Genomic DNA, 22,277 nt, shown 5'->3' with positions numbered 1-22,277 from the left:
CCAGAAAAATCGTTTCTCTGATGTTTTAAAGGTCCCTGTTTGCTCTGCTCGTGTATTGTCTGAATGGACTTTCGAACTTGAATACTGTTCGTAATCTCCATATTTATTTCTAGTACATGTATTTCCTTCATTTATCTTTTGACACACAATGTGTTTATGAAAAAAAAGCAAAAATATTTTCTTTTTGATTTTATTCAAAAAGAAGCTTTTTTTACTCTGTCTCAATAAGAAGCTTTTTTTTACTCTGTCTCAATAAGAAAATGAAAAACGTTCAATTCAGTCCCCTCAGACAAAAATAAAGGATCTCTAATAAACATGCTCTTACAGTTCTAATTTTCCTGTCAATGTCCTAACTCATAGCACTAAGAAAACTGGATACTGTACATAAAAACTATTATTTGTGAGAAATTTTATTCGCGATTCGTATATTTCATCCATCTGCGACAATTAATTTTTGAGAATGAGGAAATATTAATATTAATTTTCTAGTATTTTATTGTTTTTAAGAAACACGTTCATCTATTCGTCTATGAAGTGCTATGATATAATACCACATTTCTTTATGAGCGTTCTTTTTTATACTAAGTCTTCACTTGTATATGAATAAATGTAAATATAACCAATGAAAAAATTATAAGAGATGACGCAAAATAATGTTTTATTAATATGTGATTCAGGAAATAAGTAATGGGAAAACAAAAAAAAATATTTAAAATAATAGTAATAATAATTTTTAATGCATACTTCTTTTAATTTTCAAAACCTTAGTGATAACCAATTGTATCTAACTTAAATATTTAGAATCGTTACGATTATTTTCCAAAAATCTTCAATTGACAGTACTTGTAAAAGTTTCTTTTCTGATTAGTAGAATCATTAGAATCATTTGTCAACTTAATTCATCAAGCCAAAAACAAGCAAAACATTCAATTATAATATGGTTTTTGTATGTGATTTCAAATACATTCACAAAAGTTTTAAAAGAGAATATTAAAAAATATGCTGGACAAATTCAATAAAATAAAGCAATTTTCCAAGATTACTCTTCATCACTGATGAAAATACACAATTAAGTCAAATGACAGCACTTGCTGTTAAATTTCAATTTTTGATGTAAATAAAATTGATAAATATGACACAAAATCCAGCTTTGATTAATAGACAAAATCCCAGTTAGTAAAGCAGATTGAAGATATTAAATGCAAATGATTACATGGAAATGAAAGCCCCAGGGTAAACTTACTGATACACATGTGCAATCCCCAAAATGTTCTACTAAAACCCCCGATTTTAGAATGTTGTGTGACATGTGAACAAAAAGAGAAGGAATTGACTGAACAGGGAAGGAAGTGACTGAACAGAGGAGGAAGTGACTGAACAGAGGAGGAAGTGATGAAACAGAGAAGGAAATGACTGAACAGAGGAGGAAGTGATGGAACAGAGAAGGAAATGACTGAACAGGGGAGGAAGTGATGGAACAGAGAAGGAAATGACTGAACAGGGGAGGAAATGACTGAACAGGGAAGGAAATGACTGAACAGAGGAGGAAGTGATGGAACAGAGAAGGAAATGACTGAACAGAGGAAGAAGTGATGAAACAGAGAAGGAAATGACTGAACAGAGAAGGAAATGACTGAACAGGGGAGGAAGTGACTGAACAGAGGAGGAAGTGACAGAACAGAGAAGGAAGTGACTGAACAGAGGAGGAAGTGACAGAACAGAGAAGGAAGTGACTGAACAGAGGAGGAAGTGACTGAACAGGGAAGGAAATGACTGAACAGGGAAGGAAATGACTGAACAGGGAAAGAAGTGAGTGAACAGAGAATGAAATGACTGAACAGAGGAGGAAGTGATGGAACAGAGAAGGAAATGACTGAACAGGGGAGGAAATGACTGAACAGAGGAGGAAATGACTGAACAGAGGAGGAAATGAGAAAGAGGAGTGATCAGGAAAAAAAAGGGGTTATGCTGAGTGGTGATTAAATGAAGAACAAATGGTTGACCAAATGCTGAAGGTGTTTGATATAAATACTAGCTATTACTAGCTAGTTTATTCCCTGTATTTCTGAAATTAATGTTGTTATACAATTACTTTCAAAGGTATTGAATAGGCAGTTACTGATAAAATTTTCACTTTTTGTCTGTTTCTATGGCAACGGTGGTCATTTTAAAAATTTTAAATGTTGACTGCAACAACTAAATCATTGAAATGTGTTTTCAGTCACAAAGGTTAATGAATTCAGAGGAAATGAGCAAACAAAGAATTTGCTGAGCAAACAGTGAGTGAAAACAAAGAGCAGACAGGGAACAGAAAGCACATTCTAAATATATAACATAGTAAGAGTCTGAACAAACGAGAACCAAAGCAAAAGGGGTAGTAGAATGTTTAGGGACTTTAATAATAGGAAAATAAACCTATTCACTGTAATATACCTTGTTTATACATTCAAATAAAATACCTGAACTCTTAAACAATTATTATGCAATAAGTAAGAAAATAAATAATTGAACACCAACAGTTTCACATAATAATGTATACAATTACAAATACAAATACATGTTTAACATAGCATTTTTCAGCCAATGACATAGATCTATGATCCTGAACTACCAATAATGACATCATAAATTTAAAGCATGTGAATTAAACTGAATGAACATGGTCTTCACATGGATATACATATTACTTAATCAAAAAATTAAATGCTTGTAACAGGCATACATGAAGATTCACAATAGGCTAGACACTGCTCATTTGTGTTAGCTGTTTTCATTAGTTTTGTTCATATCTAAGATTTCAGCAGCATAAGGATACTTAGTATTAAATAAAGGAAGTTTTCTTATTAAATAATTTATTTATAATGTTGTAATAAGCATAATCAAAGATATAAGTATTTGGATTTAAATTTTTCAAAATTTTGCCCCTCATTTATTAAAAGAGTTAACTAAATAATTAACTGAAAACCAAGAAACATGATTTCTTGTCAGATGTGAAGTTTAAAACATAAAATATGAGGTTTGCTTTTCAAACTGTCTTATAAATCATATAAACAAGATTTGTCATTTCATTTCAAATGATTGAAATGACTGTAATGAAGCACAGTGATTGGTCAGCAATTGGAGTAGGAATAGAAAAATGAAGCACAATGATTGGTCAGCCAATCGGATTAGAACTTATAGTTGTAAATGGAACTGTCTGAGTGGTGGATGCATTGTTTAAAGTCAAAGCAGCAACGTCTGCACAGTAGGCCATCTCTTTTCCATGGCTACAAGACATTCCTTCCGATATGTTTATAATGGCTACAATAATACCAAATAATGTTACAAGGGTTCCAAATGTTGTAATAAGGATGGGTAGAACATTCTTCTTTGACAAAATGGGCTCCTGGCTTAACTTCATCATACAAATAGGGGGGATGATGAATGCCAATGGGGATGCTACCATAACTCCCTGTGTGAGGAAAAGTAAAATATGTGATCATTTTTGTCATAAATTGAAAAAAATTGGGGAGACAACCTTTTAATTCAAATTTTTATACTAAATAGAAGGGGGAGATTCAGAGATTGGACTCATTAAATGAACCTGAGTTTAAATATTTTTATAGCTAGAACCTGTTTTACCAAGTTCAAGCTAGAAACAGAACTAAGAATAGACACCTTAAAAAAATTCTATTTCTATTCTACTATATTCAGTATTCATACAAAAAATCATTCTCAATTATTTGCATAAATTATGTATGTTAAAAAGTAAAGAAAATGATTTTTTACATGAAATTTAAAACCAATGCAAGTCACCTTCAATTGGCAGATAGCAGCATAGCAAGTACCGGTATTCTTTTCTTTGTTAAATACGAATGTATGTGATACTTTACATTTTTTGTTTCCATTCCTCATAATAATGATTTGCTTCTGTTTTAAATTGTTAAGTATGAGCACCATCCTACATACAGTTTTCTGAAATATACTTACATTAAAGGTCAACACAATGCCAAGACAATCTGTTGTCATGGAGACACCAACTGTTATTATGACAACAACAATGGTAACAGCAATATGACGCCATGTTGGAGAGGGCTCCTTGGAAGGGAAAAAAGCATTCTCTATAACCTAAAAATGAAAATTATGGATTGAGTATGTGGATTCTGGTAAAATTCAACAAAATAATTATAACAGTAAAAATTCCCCCATTAAAAGCTAATTCATGAATTACGGCCTTGACAAACACCTTTGAAGGAAAGACCTTTCAAAGTCCTCTCTTAGATTTGAGTTACATGTATCTATGTGCAAATTTTTATTAGGCCAATGATAAATTTATTTTCTTTTTCTTAACAATGAAAAAATGTTTCTTTCAAAGTAATAATCATATAACCCCAACAAATTCGTATTTTTACAAATATGTTCCAAGCATTAATTGCTGAATTTGGCTACACTACAAAATCAGATATTCAAGAAAATGGACAGACAATAAAAAATATAGGTAATCAAAAATTACATAGCACACACTTGAGTAATTCAAAGTCCCACCGTAAACAAATAATCTAAGAGTATTCATCCCTTGATGCAACATATACAAGTTTGGTCCAGAAAGGCACTAGGGCTTGCAGTAACTTGGGAATGGACTTGCTCTAAAAATTTTAACCTGGTCACTCATCCAGAGAATGTACGTTGTAGGTTAAATCCAGCATTCCAAACAAGTCTGTTAGTGATCGAGCATCCATAGCTGTATCATCCATGCAAATTTGGTCCAGGTAGGTCTTGAAGTTACAATAGAATGAACCTGCTTCAAAAAATTTAACCTGGACACTCATCCAAAAAAAGTAGGTCAAATCCAGCATCCGAAGCAATTCTGATAGTTTGTATCCTTAGATGTATCATCCCTGCAAGTTTGGTCCAGATAAGCTGGTGCAATGAAACATACTAGATGCATCTCTGATCAATATGGGGCATAGAAGTACTTGGAGGGAACCCTGCTCCAAAAAAGAGCTAGGTTCACTTTATGCATATAATGGCCCTGTAGATATACGATTTATTGACTAACACTTTATGTTCCATTTTAAACATCAAGATAAAGCAGAGATTTAGTGCTTTCATTTCCTATTAAAAATTTTCTCCTTAAAGCCAAGGTCTTAGAAAACAGGCTTCATGGAATTGCAATGTTCTTGAATTTTGAGGAAAACTATTTGAGTACTTTCACAGAAGAGAAATAATATGAGCACACCCTCTGATCTATAAAATAAAACATGTTTTGTTATCCTCAGAAATAGTTCTATCATTTAATAGTTGCATATTTTAGATCAGAGGTTGCGCTCTATATTAAATATCGAAAAATAGCTTTAAAAATTGGCTGTTTTTGTAGAATTTTTCAGGATATGAGGAAAATGACGCATTTCATGATGCGATAATGCATTGACTAGCCAGAAAATTACGTCATTTTTTATAGATACGCAGTCACCAAAGGTCTAAATGATATTTAATGCATTGTCAACTAAAACCAAGCAGTTTCAGTTTTTCTGAAATTCACAGGGCCAAAAAAGGCCCTAAGTGAACCTTGTTCTTTATAATTGGGCACTGATGCTGACACTGACCCAGAGGGTATTATTACATGAACTCCTGCAACTTTGTTGAGGTGAGCTAAATAGAGTGTATGCAATATTACTAATACTCAATGTGCACACAATTCTCTTTCATTATAATTTTTAAGGGAAATTCTTAGCACACTGGCAGGAAATTTATTTTCTTGTAAGACTGAAACTTCATATTTTGGACTTACCTCCCTTGTCACAAAACATTCAATAGGATATGTCAGCATGATACTGAAAGCAAACATAAATCTGGAGACATTCATCAGATCATCTTCATGGCAGTAATTCTCTAAGAGGTCACCTGCAATTTAAAGAGTGTAAATTCTGTAAAGCTATACATGTACAGCGTAATTTCAAAAGTCAAAAATATAAAAAAATTAAGTTTATACATAAGATTTTTTATTGTAATCAATAAGTGTCCTCCTGATGAATGTTAAAGGCTGAAATATTGTATAGTGATGCATTACAATGGTTATTTTGTTTCATTACTTAGGAGAGGCAGAGATTCATTTGACAAATCAAAATATAACAATTAAAATTCCGGCCACGCGGTGCATCACTCTGCCTCTTCTCCCACCTACAGCCTTGGAGGACAGACGTTTTTTTCAAGTTTGTGACTGAGAATATTAGGCTCAATTTAGAGATAGTTCTACCACTGCAGGATGTTCTAATTATACAGATTGCTCTACCATTCTTGTTCTACAACTGAATAATAGATTGTTAATTGTACTGCTGAAACTGTTCTATTTATGGGTTATTCTACTAGCTGTTTTTCTATTTGTTATCAATATCACCACATTTTTTTCATTTAATATTTAAAAAAAATCATCCTTGAGGTTCTGTATTTGTTGTCAAAAACTTGTTCCAATCAAATCTACATGTAAGATGGGAAAAGTAATCCCCCCCCCCCCCCCCCCCCCCCCCGGACAATAAATCTGTCCTATGGGTACACTCTTATAATACACTCTAAATACGAGTGATAATTTTGGCAAATGTCTAGCTGTCACAAAAGTGTGTCCTGTAAAATTTCTTTATTTGTATACTTCTTACCTTTTGGTGAATCAATTAATATTTAAATAAGAATTTACCTTGTGTGTGACCCGTGAAGGACACGTATCCCAGCACTCCCAGTATCAACATGAGGGTCATAGAGAAACCAATGCTGAGGTGTGTTACCATGCTCCAGCGCTGGTGAGTAGGATTCTCCAGTGAACCGTGAATGAGAAAAGTGTTATGGTGGCACATGTAGGCTGTAACAACAGATTGAAGAAAATTATATTTGTACATGAGTAAAATACTTTATTACATACCCCTTTTCAACATTTTGCATCAAATAACAAATATTTATGAAAAGATTGAAGTATTTTTCTAATGCATAAAAAAACATGTCTTTTTTATTATTATGTTTACAATATAAGTCACTTTCTATATGGCATTTTATTTTGGCATAATTAGGAGAGATCATCTGCTCACAACAAAATTCTTTTTAGTGTATATTTATATTATTATTATAGATTAAATGTATAAAGAACATGAGTAACCAGAATTTGTGGGAAAAATTCTTGCCGATAAAAACAATAATTACTAATTACATCTAGTGTCACAAGAATTTAGTGATCTACGGTTTAAATTCAAGCCATAGGAAAGCTTATAGTTGTAAGCAGAGAATATTTTACAGCCATTTAAAGTTAAAGACTGCTTTTTCTGTGATATTGATTGAATTGTCTTAGATTTGATTTCATTTTAAAATGAGTTCAAAACCTCACCAAAGAAAGAAAAATGTATGCCAAGTAGATCGAGTTCAAGTTTTACAGAAATAAAAAGTTTCATACACTTAAGAACACCTTTTAGACCATGATTGAAATAGCAATATAAAGTAAATCTTCCATCATACTCACCAAAAGCCATTATACCAATTGCCTGTGCTATATTATAATTAGCAAAATACCATGCATCATCTGTTGCTGGTCTGGTAAAAAAAAATACAATAAAGATAAATTCATTGACTTGGTAGTCAATAGGTGAAGTTTAACTGCTAAGGACTGAGAGAAAAAATACATGCAAAGTAGGTGGTTAAAAAAAATTACAATGAGCATTAAATCAAATTTTTATTTCAAAAGTTCTTACATTTGACGGACAAATTCTCCAGTTCTTATACACACTGTCACCAGAATAAAAAAGACTAAGATGATAGACAGAAAGGCCCACTGTAATAAAAAAACAAACAGGAGAAGTGTGGATGCTCATCTCTAAAGAAACAAGAGATGTTTGTGAAACACTTATCCTCCCCTCCCCCCCCCCCCCACCCCCAAATAATTGGGAATTTTTTAATTTGGGAACATCCAAGGGGCATAACTCTGTCAAAAATTGCTCGATCGTACCCAAAACAAAACTTGACCTAGTTATTTTTATGATAAATCTGTATACCAAATTTCATTTCAGTATGTGCAACATCTGCAGAGAAAATGAATGGAAACTGCAAATGATTGGAATTTTTCTAAGTCCAAGAGGCATAACTCAGTCAAAAATTGCTTGATTGTACCCAAAACAGAATTTGACCTAGATATTCTTATGATAAATCTGTATTATATCAAATTTCATTTCAGTTTGTGCAACCTCTGCAAAGAAAATGAACAGTTTCTTCGCAACTGAAACTGTTGGTGGATTGACAGACCGACCGACCGACTGACAGACAGCAGCAAAGCAATATGACCTCTTTCTTCGAAGGGGGGCATAAAAAAATATATATAAACTTGTAAGTGGTTCGTAAAGTAAATATTATACACCTATTTACTGGCTATGAGGACAATAGCAAGTTTATCGTTCCCCAAGACAGTAAGTATTTCCCGAGGCGCAGCCGAGGGAAATAGTTGCTGTCGAGGGGGACGATAAACTTGCTATTGTCCGAATAGTCAGTAAATAGGTGTTTTATTATACCGAAGCAGTCTTTACTTGTGTTACGTCACAATCTGGATAAAACCAGAAGAGTTCCGAGATAAAAAGCGAGGGAAACAGAATGCTGCCGGTGAATAGTTTAATGACTATTTCACCATGGGCAAATAGCACAAAAACTATTCCATGGTAGGGGTTGTTTGGAAAAAATAGCATGTTTTTTCATCATATTTTTATATAGAAAAAATTCACAGAGGTATAATAAACATCACTAATAAATCACTTTTATAAGATTTGAGATTCAAGTATATGTGAACTATACGCAAAAGTAAGTATAAGTGAGTATGGCCAGAATACGATCATCCTTTAGCCATATTTGACTTTCTAATACTGCTCTGTTATAACAAAGAACAGTCTAGATATAAAGCAAGTTGGGACAGCAATACCACAGCAGTAAACCCCCCCCCCCTAAAAAAAAAAGCACCCATACACACACATACAATGTATTGTATTACTTTTGTGCCATGGTATAATGTATATTGTCCAAGAAGATGTCAACCATTACTTCATGTATTGTACAAGTACAAACCACAAATTTCTATGACATTGCAAGTTCATTTTTCTAAATTAGATGTCAAATATGCATGATCACTACAACTCTCCCCCCGACATTTTAATTGATGAAAATACTTGTAAAAAAATATATGATTTCTAAATCCTACCTTACTGAGCTGGGCTATATTTCTATATAGTGACAATGGTAGTGTGACCATTAAAGTAGCAAGGAAAATTATGAAATGTCGGCTCCCCAGCACCGTCCCAGCGAGATTAGCTGAAAAGATTAAATAAAACAGAAAAATATTTAGCAAGGTAAGTATTGCTGGTTTTTAAGAAGAATCTAGGAGTTACTTCTTTCTGAATTTGAGAAACATAGCTGAAATAATGCAGGCCTGCTTTATCAGCTCTAAGTATTACTGAAAATCTTCTCTTGTTTCAAGAAATAGAAAAATACACTGGACCATTATAAGTGACAAACTTTTAAAATGTCCTTATCTTCCTGACGACTTACAAACACTTATTGTTCTAAGCAAGTGTGGTAGCTAGCTAGCTCGATTTTACTTTTTTTAATCGAAATACAACTTTAACTGATCACAATCTTTACAGTACAGTCAGCTGTTCAAGGATACATAATGATCCCTTATTTCTTACCTGCTCCACCAATTCTGACTATAATCTTTGTAATGGTATCTCCTATGATGACGTTATAACTAATCATGGCTGAAAAAGAAATCAGTCCACAGTAAAATATGGGTTACAATCTTTATAGTCAATCATGCACAATTTAACACTTACATCACATCACAGAGAGAGAGAGAGAGAGAGAGAGAGAGAGAGAGAGAATTTCATAACAATATAATTTATAGCAGGCACATATATAATTTACCTATTAGAGGATAAAGGAACTGTAGTAATGTTAATATATAGAATCCTGGGCGACCGTATGCAACCAGTATCATATCCTAAAAAAATAATAATACAGACTCAAATTATTACAATTAATGCACTAAATGTCTGTGAATTTCTCCAAGAGTTATCCCCCTTAAAATCTCTAGCACATACAAGTAAACTTATATTTCATATGAATGTAAAATAAGAATGTAATAGATAAACTATATTATATTCTATTTAAATAGTTCATGATGTTGGGTACTATATAACTAGTACTCTATAACCTTATGCCTTGTACTCCTGAAAAAAATTACTTTTCAGGCCTTTATCTGGGGTCCTCTGACTCCATACTTAATTCACAATTACTTTATATCAATATGACATTTATGGAGGAGATTAAAACAAAAATGTCCAGAGTAAACAAACAAGGAAAAAATTACTAAATACTGTATAAAGGGAAATTTTCTCCCCCATTTTATTTCCCCTTCTTTTGCCTTTTGCAAAGAGGGCTTATTTAAAAGGGGCGAATTCAAACATAACAGCAGTATGTATATGTATCTCTTTAGCATGACTGTGTTTGGGTGAATTTAAAATTGGGCAAAATTATTTTAGCATGAAAGAACAAAAATAATCCAATATATGGTACATGTAGATTTGGGAAATCTTGAAATATAAGCAGTTAATTGACTGAGGTGATCTAAATTAAGTTTTGATTTATTCAGTGCTACATGTACATTACAAGTACCTGGTAGCTGTCTGTATTGGATAATCTTCCGGCTTCCACCAGATATAAAATAGAGTAATCTGTAATGTATATAATATTTATATCATATCCATTGTTCTGTATTCTATATTCTAAGTAAAATTGAAAAACAAGGGCACCACAAAGCAGAGCATCCCCTCACAAAGGAGCATATTAATTCCAATTTAAATTTTTACTTCCACACGCACTCACTCTCCCACAGTGCATTACTACATGTTTATACCCCCTACTTTCTTGTGAGGGGATAATAATGTTAACCATGTAACATGAGCAAGGACAGTTTAAATTTTTAATGTGTTCATTAGAACTATGTTAAACTTCTGAATCAGAACTTTTGATGGTGTGGCGGGTGTGACCTGTCGGCAGGAGATGCTCACTCCTCCATAGCACCTGATCCCACTTCTGATGTTTTAGAGGTCCGTTGTTTGCTCTGCTCCTGATTTGTACTGTTTGAATGGACTTTTGAGCTTGAATACTATAAGTTATCCAGGTTCAATCAAGGGTGTACGGGGATTTACTCCGGGTTTTATTCCATACACCCTGAGGCCGAAGGTTGTATGGAATACAACCCGGGGTAAATCCCCTTACACCCTTGATTGGACCTGGATAGCGAATTTATTTCCTAGGTACCCATATAAAATTCTTTGTAAACAAGTCCAATCAACTGTGTTTCAAGCTACGTCCTACAATGCATCGTGACGTCATGTAAATCTTTAGTAATTAATCTTTATAATTACCATTAATTACTGCTGTGAGGATTAACAGTATAATGCCTAGACCAAATCCAGCTTGTTTTAGAGCATATGGTATCCCTGAAAATAGATCAATAAAATACACATTGTATTAAATATTAAAGCAATTAATCATTCTCCTTCTGACTGATCCAATAGTGATATGTTTGATTTCTTAAGGTCCACCATCCTTCTGCTGACTCAAGTAAAATTTTGCTGTAATCATAAATGATAATGGTTTTTTTCTCAAGGGAATCCAAATTAAAATTAAAATGCAAAAAATTTCAGTACACCATACAGTGTACTGATAGAAATTGCCTTTTTTGACTTGATTATAAAAGTCAATTATCACAGTCAGAGTTGTCTTTGTTATTAGAGGGTCAAATGAACCTTAAAATCAATAGCTTTGAAATCACTGGAATAATTGTATAAGAACTATGATATATAACATCCATTTAAAGCTAACAGGTTCATTTAATAAGATTTTAAAAATTTTTAGAAATTAAAGCCAAATGAATGCATTAATTCAAGAGACATTATTAATTTGGATGGAAAAATCAATCCAAAGGCTTCAATTAATTGCAATATGATAAAAATAATAATTGCTTCTCCTGATCAGAAGTTATTATAATATATAAATTAAATTATAAAAGTATCCAGTATGTACATGTATACTGTAGTACTGTACGTGTAAATAAATTGGTGTATTCAAAATTTAGCGCAATCGCTGGATATGGAGTTGCTGGAATAATCATAAATTAGCACTAGAGTATTTGTAAAGTGTCCGTGCTGTGTATTGTATATATAAATGATTTCTTAGGGGTAATCATAAATTAGCGTATCACTGTCTGCGCCAAAGCCGCTAAAATATGAAGCCCACTTTTTTAAGTACCCACACAGTAATTGAATAAGACACATACTGTAGCTCATCAAATTGTCCACAAGCTGTAGCGAGGGAGACAAAAAAAATCTATCCTGGGAATACAATATAGGACTATAGATATCTCATCCCTCAAGAAATCAATTTCCGTCAATTTGTTCACCAGTCCTAGTAAAATGTATTCCTATCTTAGGTATTAAAAAAACTTGTACATGCATAATAATAACACCAGCTGTTTCATTGAAAGTAAGCTTTATGATACATCATGCTATGTAGATGCTATTTTAAGTACTGACTATATTACCAAGATTTTAAGTGTGATATAAATAATACATATCATAAAACTCTGATGGTACTCTCATATGGCAAGCATAACAGATCTGCTTTCTCTGTTTAGCGCTAACAAAGTTTAGTTTCCCCCAATGGCTGAAATTGACAAAAATCAATTCTTGAACCATGATTTGGGTGCGCTTTCTCTCAACACGTAAATCAATGGGAACTGTCCTTTTTTCCCAATCGTAGTCTTTTGTCAGTTAATCGTGATTTAACATAGACTGATGACAATTTCCTCTCCCTCTAACGGCTAGAAAACATTCAGCCTAATTTATCATTTCCAATAAATTGACTGCAATTATCCCAAAAATGGATGCCATTTCTTTCCTAGCCAGAATCTTTAACATTTACATTTTGATAGACTTCACTGATTTTTATGACACTTCTTAAATTCTGTAAGGTATAATTAACACTGTTTTTTTGCGAGATTTAAGATGTGTCAATGAATGACTGATATTTTTCTAATGAACAATTTAAAGGCGATACATTATCTACTCATCAGACTTTAAAACTATAGACAAGAAGTGTAATGATGGGGGTGGGGATGGGGTTATAACTTTGTACAAATATACTCAAAAACATAATTATATATCCCACTGCATGTCTCCCTTCAATAAATTTAAAAAAGACCAATAAATGAAAGTTTTAAGGTCTATGAATCGATTTTCTTGAGTCCATCTATAATTAAATCATGAGAATGCTTGAATTCAAGTTTGACAATTAAATGTATTGTCAATCCTTTGGCCTAAGTGCCCTCAGGTTTATCCTAGCTACTCAGACCCAGCTGATTCAATTAATATACATATGTAAGGTCTCCTTACTAAACAGACAATAACTGTATAACACTGAATTTCTGGAGAAAAAGCTTGCTACACAAATTGCAGTATAAAATATGCAACATAAGTGACATATATGTGAATCATTAGCAAAATTTGATTCCTCACTAAAGATACTTCATTACTTTTATTAGTCCCCTACCGGTGAAACCGGAGGGGACTATAGGTTTCCTCTGAGTCTGTCCGTCCGTCTGTCCATCCGTCTGTCTGTCTGTCTGTCTGTCCGTCTGTCTGTCTGTCTGTCCCTCTGTCTGTCTGTCAGTCTGTCCCACTTGGTTTTCCGCACTTTTTTCCTAAACGCTTGCAGATATTGAGCTGATTTTTGGTATGTGAGTGTATCTTGATGAGTTACAGATCAAGTTTGCATTTCGTTCCGCTTCATTGATTTTTGACGGAATTACGGCCTTTTCAATTTTTCCGGGTTTTCCGCAGTTTTCTTCTAAAAGCTTGTAGATATTGAGCTGATTTTTGGTATGTGGCTTTACCTTGATGAGTTACAGACCAAGTTTGCATTTCGTCCCGCTTCATTAATTTTTGACAGAATTATGACATTTTCAATTCTTAACAGGAATGGAACCAGATTACACTTGCCGGTAGGGGACTAGTATTGCTAATGCAATACTCTCAGAATGCTTGTTTATACATGTTATAACTTGAGTTTCTTGTTGAACTCGGAAACTTATTGTGTGGTCAGTAATTAGTCTCATAGAAAGGAACTATAAGTGGCAGATAATTCACTTATAAGTTGTCATTAGTTGTTTCCGTGAGGGAAATTCTATCACCTACCAATTATTCCTGACCCAATGATGGAGTTAATGAAGTTAAAGCTAGTCATCGGAATGCCCCCTCGAAGAATGTCATCCTTGCGCTCCAATTCAACTAGCTGTTTGGTGTCACTCGCCATACTGGTATAACTCATCTCAGAAGCTTCAGACTATATCATATAAAAAACAAAATCCATGCTATAGCTACGTATATTACATGTAATAATTCATATTGTGTACATCCTTTTTTTACATGAAAATTTAAACTGTTTAAAGGGAGAAAACTCTGTTCCAGCAAAATTGATTTTTTTCTGTAATGAGTGATTTTTTACCAGCAGGTAATGCAGAAAATATGAAAAAATAATCTGAAAGAAATTTAGTAGTGTAGTGGGCAAATTTTTTAAAGATGATTCACTGCAGGTTCAAATTATGAAAATGTATATAACATATTATTAAGGAAGTGGGATAGTGTGTTATGTTTGTATCTCTTTAATATCACAGAGTTATTAATTAAGGATATATATATATATATATATATATATATATATATATATATATATGTTCATTTAATGTTCAAATAATTAATAACTGATCAATAAACACATAAAACCTTTACCAATCGAATATACATGTAATAACAGTAACTTAAAAAATAATTTCATTTCATTAATTAAAATGAAATAATATTTAAGTCATATGAATATATTTCAAGAACTGCCACCTAAAAACATGCATGTCTGCAGACCTCAAAACCAAATTATGCCTGTATTAGCCCCCTTTTTTTAAAATGGGAAATATGTGCAATTATATCCCTGAGGGATGAAATTTCTTTCTAATTTGGATATAACAATTTCAAGCCCACTCACTTTACAGGAAATCAATAAATGTATAATTTAAAAGCTGTTACACTTAATATAAAAATGTTGTTGGGGGGGGGGGGGGGGGGGTTCTGATAAAGTTTAAAATTATCATATATTATAGGTTTTCAATTACTTCAGCTGGGTATATGTATATAATGCTCACATAAAACTCTGTTACCAGAATAGATAAAACAGCTAAATGAACTACTTTCAATAATATAATCTATCATTCAACTTTAATAATATTTAAACAATCCTGAAATAAAATTACAGTTTAATGACTAAAATATACATGTACTTTGTTTATAATATCAATAATTCAGCTGTGCCTTGTTCAGCACATTCAAATTATTTAATGTAACACTAGGAGTTCAGTGCCCTTTTGAAAAAAAAAACAAACAAATATTTTGAGTTAACTAATTGATCAAATATAAAAAAAAAATCAAGTTATTTATTTAAAAAATTACAGTCAAAATTCGTTATCTCAAACTCAATGGGACCGAAAAAATACTTTGAGATATATCAGAGGATTCAAGATATCCAGGGTAAAATACTTGAGGAATAAGCAGCTGGACTTCAAAATCACCTCGTCATGATATCCATAGTATTCGAGATATCAGTCCTCTGAATCAGATACTGAAGTTCAACTGCATCATTATACATGTAATAAAGCAGGTATAGGAAAATAAAAGATCATACTGTCTAGTCAAAGTAAATAAGAATACATCATGAGTAAAATTGCTTGGAAGACAAATGGAAAAAAAAAAACTTGAAAATTGGATATTAATGATGCCCTACCCTCAAAGAGCATGCAATCAAGTTGCAATAAACTTGAGAACAAACCTTATTTCTCCCTGAATCTCCGGTGGAATTCTGGGTTTCACTGTCCTGCATTATATTCATTATTATAACAATTTTTATTCCAGTATTTACAACTTTGAAATATCACTGCCCCCATTATATGTGTATTATTTACATATAATTTCACAATGAATTAAAGCATTTGATCCATTTCGCTTGCAAATATGTGGACAACAAACACCATTGCTTAACACAGACTCCAATTATATATGAAAGAGTCTCACATAAATGCCATCATGGTCACCATCATTTCACAGTTGTTAGGATGAACATGTAATGTATTATACTGTTTCAGGAAATAGTCAATGAACATGTCCTATATATACGTTAGCTATAGCTAGTCTTGTACAATGTATTAAGTTACAATAATTATACAAAGTATTACATGTAACATAAAATTTATTTTATTTAATACAAATTAATGTGGATGGTGCATCTGTATTTAGAGTTACATACTTATAAATTTACTTTCTTTTTTTAAATTTAAATCTGCACAGAAGCATAATTGTATCATCAGAGATGGCAAACAGTGACCTTCAATACAAAAATTGTAATGTTCAAGACTTGAAGGTCATGAGGGAAGGGGTTGAGGGGCCAGGTGTCCCCCAATATACTTACTACTATTATACTTAATAGAATACAAATTAAGCTACATGTAATGTATGGTTGTGTCCCCTCAAGAGTAGAAGGTCTAATGATCTTTTTTGTTTATATTAAATATTGCAAATGTCAAAGAATTTCTGTTCAGTTGTGAACCCCCTCTCCCTTTTTCTTAAAATAAAACTAAGCTTAATTTCTAACCATCCAAGACTTGGTCAAACTCAAAGAAAGATCAATTTTGCATGTAGATAAAATGGAGTTTATGTTGCCTCACTGATCAATGAATGTACATGTACACATGTAAATGTTAGCATCTGATGTATAAATCTTGCTCTGCAAAGCAGACCCACGCAAAATTTTGAGGCACTGCATAGACACAACTAAAACTCAGCTATACGTAAAGCACAGAACTATAGTAATGTGATTTTGGAAACCAGAAGTCTCTGACGAGACTGTAGCTCTACTGGTTTGAACATATAAGAAAGGAAGAGAAACATTGTACTTGGACTTGAAACTTTGCAACAGCAATAAATAGAATAATGATCCTTGGTTTAGTCTCTTTTTGTGGCAAGATTTATTGCAATCAGACCAAAACTGTAGGGGGAGTAGCCTTTTTAAAGAATTCTACAGACATTTTGATTTTAGTAACTATATGGCAACATCATCAAAGTAAAAAAAAAAAAAATAAATAAAGACAATTATCTAATCTCAGTGTAGTCTACTTGCACACCTTGTAAAATTGAAATCAAAATAAACTGTAGGAAGAGTAGTGATTTTAAAGTATTTCACAGAAATTTCTATTTTTAGTAACCATAACAACACCATTTATTGAAATCAAAAACCGATACACAGAATTATGTATCTTAGTGTTGTCTGTTTGCGTGCCTGAAGTTACATGTATATTGAAATCAGACCAAAACTGTAGGAGGAGTAGCGTTTTGAAAGTTTTTCACAGAATTTTTTATTTTTAGTAACCATGGCAACACCTTTAATCGAAATCAAAAACTGATAAATAGAATTATTTATCTTAGTGAAGTCTATTTATGTGCCAATGTTATATTAAAATCAGATCAAAACTGTAGGAGGAGTAGTGTTTTGAAAGTATTTCAAAGAAATTTCTATTTTTAGTAACCATGGCAACACCACTCGTCAAAATCAAAAACCAATACACAGAATTATGTATCTTAATAGTGTAGTCTCCTTGTGTGCCAAGTTATATTGAAACTGGACCAAAACTGTAGGAAGAGTAGCATTTTTAAAAATTGTTTACAGACAGACAGATGGACAGCTAGACAGACGGATAACGGACACCTCTGCTGGTACAGAATTATACATGTGTATGATTTCTAGCTTAAACAAGCTGAACTGAAGTGTGGATATGTATACTTGCATATTAATTTACATGCAGGTGTTTAGTTGAATGTCATTGCAGTTTGCAAAGGAAATTATAGACATGCATGATTTTTTTGAAAAGTATACATCTACATATATGTAGTGTAACATGATGGGATTTAATTTATCCTTAAAGACACTTTATTATCCAGTATTGAGATAATGTACCTGTGTGTCATAAAATATCTGCAAGTATCAGGAAAAGTTTCATTTTTTACCTCACATTAATATAATCAGATCTGTAAATTCTGTACTTAATTTCCCAATGATGAGCTCTGAGGCTCATATATACACCCCCACAAATCAATATCATATATATCATCTAAATTCTATTGAATGGATAGTGAAGGACTGAAGTCCTTTTATTTCCTGTGCACTCCAACGTTCGACTAGAAATCCTGCATAATTTCTGATAACATCACCATACCTGGGTTGTTAATGATTTTTCACTGAATCAAACCATAACATATTTCACTGTGGGTCTGCACTGCAGAAAAATATTCCCCAGTGGATAAAATCAATGTTTCATTATAATTTTGATTATGATGGTATAACACCTGATAGCCTTTAGTGATAATTATAAGAAAGTAGGTATTGTACAAGCAGGTGAAAACCAACCAATTATTTCTTGTGGACAAAAAAAAAAAGAAATTGAAAGTACCAATTAATGGGTTCAATAAATCTTGATCTATACTGAAAAACAGTTCCTTCAGGGTAAAAAGCCAAAGCATAATGAATCAATTTAAGTCTGGATGTGATGATTATTGACCTAACCTTTTCACGAAAACAGATCAAGATGTACCTCTAACATTTAGTGAGATTTTACATAATTATATAATCCTTCAAGTGGATTTTGTGAATTACTTCCACTTGTATGGGGTATTAAAGGATGGAATTAGACAATATCAATTAACAGAGCAAAAGTTTAGACAGGAAGGATCACATTCTTTTATTTATTTATTTTTTTTTTGTCCTTTAGTAAATCTAGGTACATGTTTCATCTCATATTACTTCAAGGAATACAATGCCTAAAGTATTTAGTCAAGCCTCTTTTCTTCAAAAGTAATATATTAGCACCAAGAAAAAAAAACCCTGAGATATCTGATGATTTGAGATAATCATGGTTAAAACTGGTTAGGACTACTTAAGTAACTCACTTTGACATATACATGATATTCGAGATATGGAAATATGAGATAATTAAGTTCAACTGTATTTAGAATTACAAGAGCACCTGTATCCATCTACCAAGCTGTGACTGACTCTCTCTGCCTGACATTTAAGTACATCTTTTAATAAATTCAATTAAAATCAATGATTTATCAAAATAAAAGGTCTCCCTACTGCCCCATCAAATTGATCCTGTAATAATTACAGGTCAATTAATTAACACAAAGAACTGATAGTATTAATTTAAAAGAATGTACATGTACCTGACTCCTAGCCAGTATGAAGGAGTTTTCTCCCTTTTGACTTTTGGCTGAAGTGCTGTCCCCTTCCATTTCTCTGCCCTGTTTTCTCTGTATTTTTCTGTTTCGTTTCAATTCACTTATTGGTCATATTCAAATTTTCTAAAGATATCTCGCACTGTAAAAAAAAATAAAATAGAAACTATCAATATACATCTTAAATACTTGGATGTTCTCCTCAGTAACTTCCTTCCTCTATTTATATACATGTAACAGAGTGCATCATTTTTAAGAGCATTATAGTGAACTTTTCTTTTTAATATAAATGCATGTTGATGCTCATCAGGTCTATTATTAAAAGTAAGATTCTAACAGCTAGCTGATTATATTAATAAGTTCAATAATTAACACAAAAAAATATATCTTATGTCATGCATGGCAAACATATAAATATATTTATACATTTAATATATTTATATTGATCCTTAGCTATTATAATTTATCAGTATAAAGTTTAAAGTTTCAACATTTTTAGATATTTTTTGGCTCATGCTCTCAGCAGTGAACAATTATTGGAAAGATTATTCAATACTTCAGTTCTAGATCAAATACATAACTATAAACAAATTAATTCAGCAGATGTAATGTCTGATAAAAAAAATTGCAGTCTTAAAATGTAAGCTGCCTGAGCAGTAATTAATATTTCATGTAAATTTGATGAACTTCACTGCATGCATGGATTAATTATTCATTTTTTGACATTTTTACATGACTGTAGAAACCTTTTTTCTTAGGAAAAAAATATTTATGTGACCAGAGTTTTATAAACATTTTACCTTGTTACAGCTACAGGTATCGATTAAGCTGAACTTAATTCAAGTTCAAATTTTATACTGATTTTGACAAAACTGCCTAAAACAGATGAAAGCATATGAGTCACATCACTTGATCCGCATACCTGGCACATATTTATAATAAAACAAACGATGAGATCAATGTTTATACTTGAATGATGCGTATTGATCAATTATATGAAAATGCATCTGAATTAGCATAGACTTGTCTGGATTAAAACACAAGGAAACAATTTCTGCAAAATGAGTAACTCTTTCTGGAACCTTGACTAATTTAAAAAAATCATCAAATATCATAAGAAAAAAAAAAATTAAATACCTGCATTCGTTAACTCTCTGAAACACCAAGAAAAACCTATATAGATTCTACCAGAATTAAACCACAATGCGTACAACCAGCCACACTAACAATCCTGCGTGAGACCGTCTGTCATATAATTGTTGTTACAGCACGCTGCTGGCTGCTGGGTTAGTGAGAAAGACTCCGGCGACAATTTCTCTGTATTGGGCTCTCGGATATTGATTTTAGGAAAGTATCAGTGAATGCAATGGAATCTAGAGGGACCTTAAAATCCTTTCATGCTGAATGTATAGTCAGCTATGAACAACTTGTTCTTCTTATTCATCTGCTTGTTTATAGGAGTCTTGTGTTCACTGAAGAAAAACAAGGGATTAGCTCAGTCTGTTTCGGGTGATCAGGTGGCTTACTGGAAATTTATCAATCTGATTAAGTTTAACAATAAAATGAATGTTAATAAAACCAGAGGCAGTGTAAGCACTGAGCTCACAAAATGATACCCCATGCTTCCATATGAGTATTATAAATACAATGGCAGTGCATTTCTTGATATGTAAAAGAGATTGATGTATTGAATTTCATTCAATGGTTTAGGAGGAGTTGCACTAAAGTGTGACCCAGGTTAGAATCCCGGTCTGGTCCGTCACTTTTTTCTCCTCTCCCGTTACATTTGATGCCATGCCATGCCCTGGAAGTGACAGGTGAAAGACCTACCAGGGAAGGGTCTGGGTCATTGTCTTCTGCAGGGAAGACCTTTAAGGAGGGAGGAATGTGGCGGTCAGACAGGTTAAATCGCCGGTTGCCAGATAGCTCAGTTGGTAAAGCACCTGACTGGAGATTCAGGGGGCTCGGGTTCGAATCCCAGTCTGGTCCATCACATTTTTCTCCTCTCCCGTTACAAATCTTTGTTTAGCTATGGGAAACCCAATAAATCTGTCGAATTAAAATGTAAAATAAAAGTATACTAATGAAGATTCTGTAAAAGTTTCACTAATTTGCATTCAGTGGTATATGAGGAATTGCCACTAAGGGATGGCTACCTCCTAATGTTAGTAATGGATGAGTGGTCGGACGGACACTATACATACCCACAGCTGTCCAAGTGGGGGTATGATAAAACAATGACATATACATGTATTATATACCACATAGAAAGACAATATCTTTGAAAAGAGACATGGAGAGGGAAAGAGAAGGGTTCCCTTATTTTTCAGTCAACAGCTTAAACAAATTAAAGGAAAAAATATACCTGTACAGTAAAGATGAACAGGAGTCATTGGAACAGGCACCTGACATTACTTCTTTTTCTTTTAATAAAAAAAATACCCCCTACCTAAGTGAATTACTAGGGAGGGGGTATATTTTTTTTTATTAAAAGAAAAACATGTAATGTCAGGTGCCTGTGGATTCCATGTTAACTAAGTTTCGTACATATTCATTTCAAAATGTCTAAATTGTATTGTGGGAATTAGTTTATAATTTTAGAGAGAGAGAGAGAGAGAGAGAGAGAGAGAGAGAGAGAGAGAGAGAAGGGGGGTTAATCTTCTTTTAAACATACAATTACAAAAATTGATCAAGAAATCAGTGACCTGGATCTGGTTTTTGATTCTTGGGTATATTATCTTCAAATTAGGGATGTGCAATATTTATTTCATTTTTTATGGATACTTTAGAACGAAAATAACTACGAGATTCAATTTTAATGTGATTTTTAACAAATTTGAAAGTACACTGTATCATGATAGTAATAATTTGATGCTATGAAATATTTTA

General features: G+C 32.7%; 2 protein-coding genes across 3 annotated transcripts in view; both read right to left on the bottom strand.

Annotated features, from left to right (window-relative positions):
- The window catches only part of LOC133193947 (amino acid transporter heavy chain SLC3A1-like), a 168,895-nt gene that overhangs the window by 83,749 nt on the left and 62,869 nt on the right, over positions 1-22,277 (bottom strand). The gene's annotated exons all lie outside the window — the stretch shown is intronic.
- Positions 745-20,694, bottom strand: LOC133193675 (putative sodium-coupled neutral amino acid transporter 11). Of its 2 annotated transcripts, XM_061329627.1 has the most exons (15): positions 20,526-20,694; positions 19,377-19,530; positions 15,934-15,978; positions 14,253-14,400; positions 11,424-11,498; positions 10,669-10,727; positions 9,919-9,994; positions 9,684-9,752; positions 9,197-9,306; positions 7,710-7,789; positions 7,481-7,551; positions 6,671-6,832; positions 5,771-5,883; positions 3,970-4,107; positions 745-3,451 (listed from the first exon to the last, which is right to left on the bottom strand). In XM_061329627.1, the coding sequence occupies exons 2-15, from the start codon at positions 19,443-19,445 to the stop codon at positions 3,155-3,157; spliced, it is 1,512 nt and encodes a 503-aa protein (XP_061185611.1). In that variant the 5' UTR covers positions 19,446-19,530; positions 20,526-20,694; the 3' UTR covers positions 745-3,154. The 2 variants fall into 2 exon arrangements, with proteins under 2 accessions (XP_061185611.1, XP_061185612.1); XM_061329628.1 differs by lacking the exon at positions 15,934-15,978 and having other exon boundaries at positions 20,526-20,691.

This window comes from Saccostrea echinata, unplaced genomic scaffold (genome assembly GCF_033153115.1).
Source record: "Saccostrea echinata isolate AGI-Se365-2 ecotype Australia unplaced genomic scaffold, CSIRO_AGI_Sech_v1 ptg000028l, whole genome shotgun sequence".
Classification (NCBI taxonomy): Eukaryota; Metazoa; Mollusca; class Bivalvia; order Ostreida; family Ostreidae; genus Saccostrea; species Saccostrea echinata.
The sequence above is the reverse complement of the archived record's forward strand: the minus strand, read 5'-3'. Positions and strand labels throughout refer to the sequence as shown.

Bases quoted from the DNA above. Each gene is read 5' to 3' on its own strand.
- LOC133193675 (XM_061329627.1), bottom strand. From the start codon at position 19,445: ATGGAAGGGGACAGCACTTCAGCCAAAAGTCAAAAGGGAGAAAACTCC. The intron at 9,995-10,668 runs GTACTTGTAATG...TTATTTTTTTAG, and splicing joins CCAATACAGACAGCTACCAG to GATATGATACTGGTTGCATA. The intron at 3,452-3,969 runs GTAAGTATATTT...TTCCTCACACAG, and splicing joins GCATTGTGTTGACCTTTAAT to GGAGTTATGGTAGCATCCCC.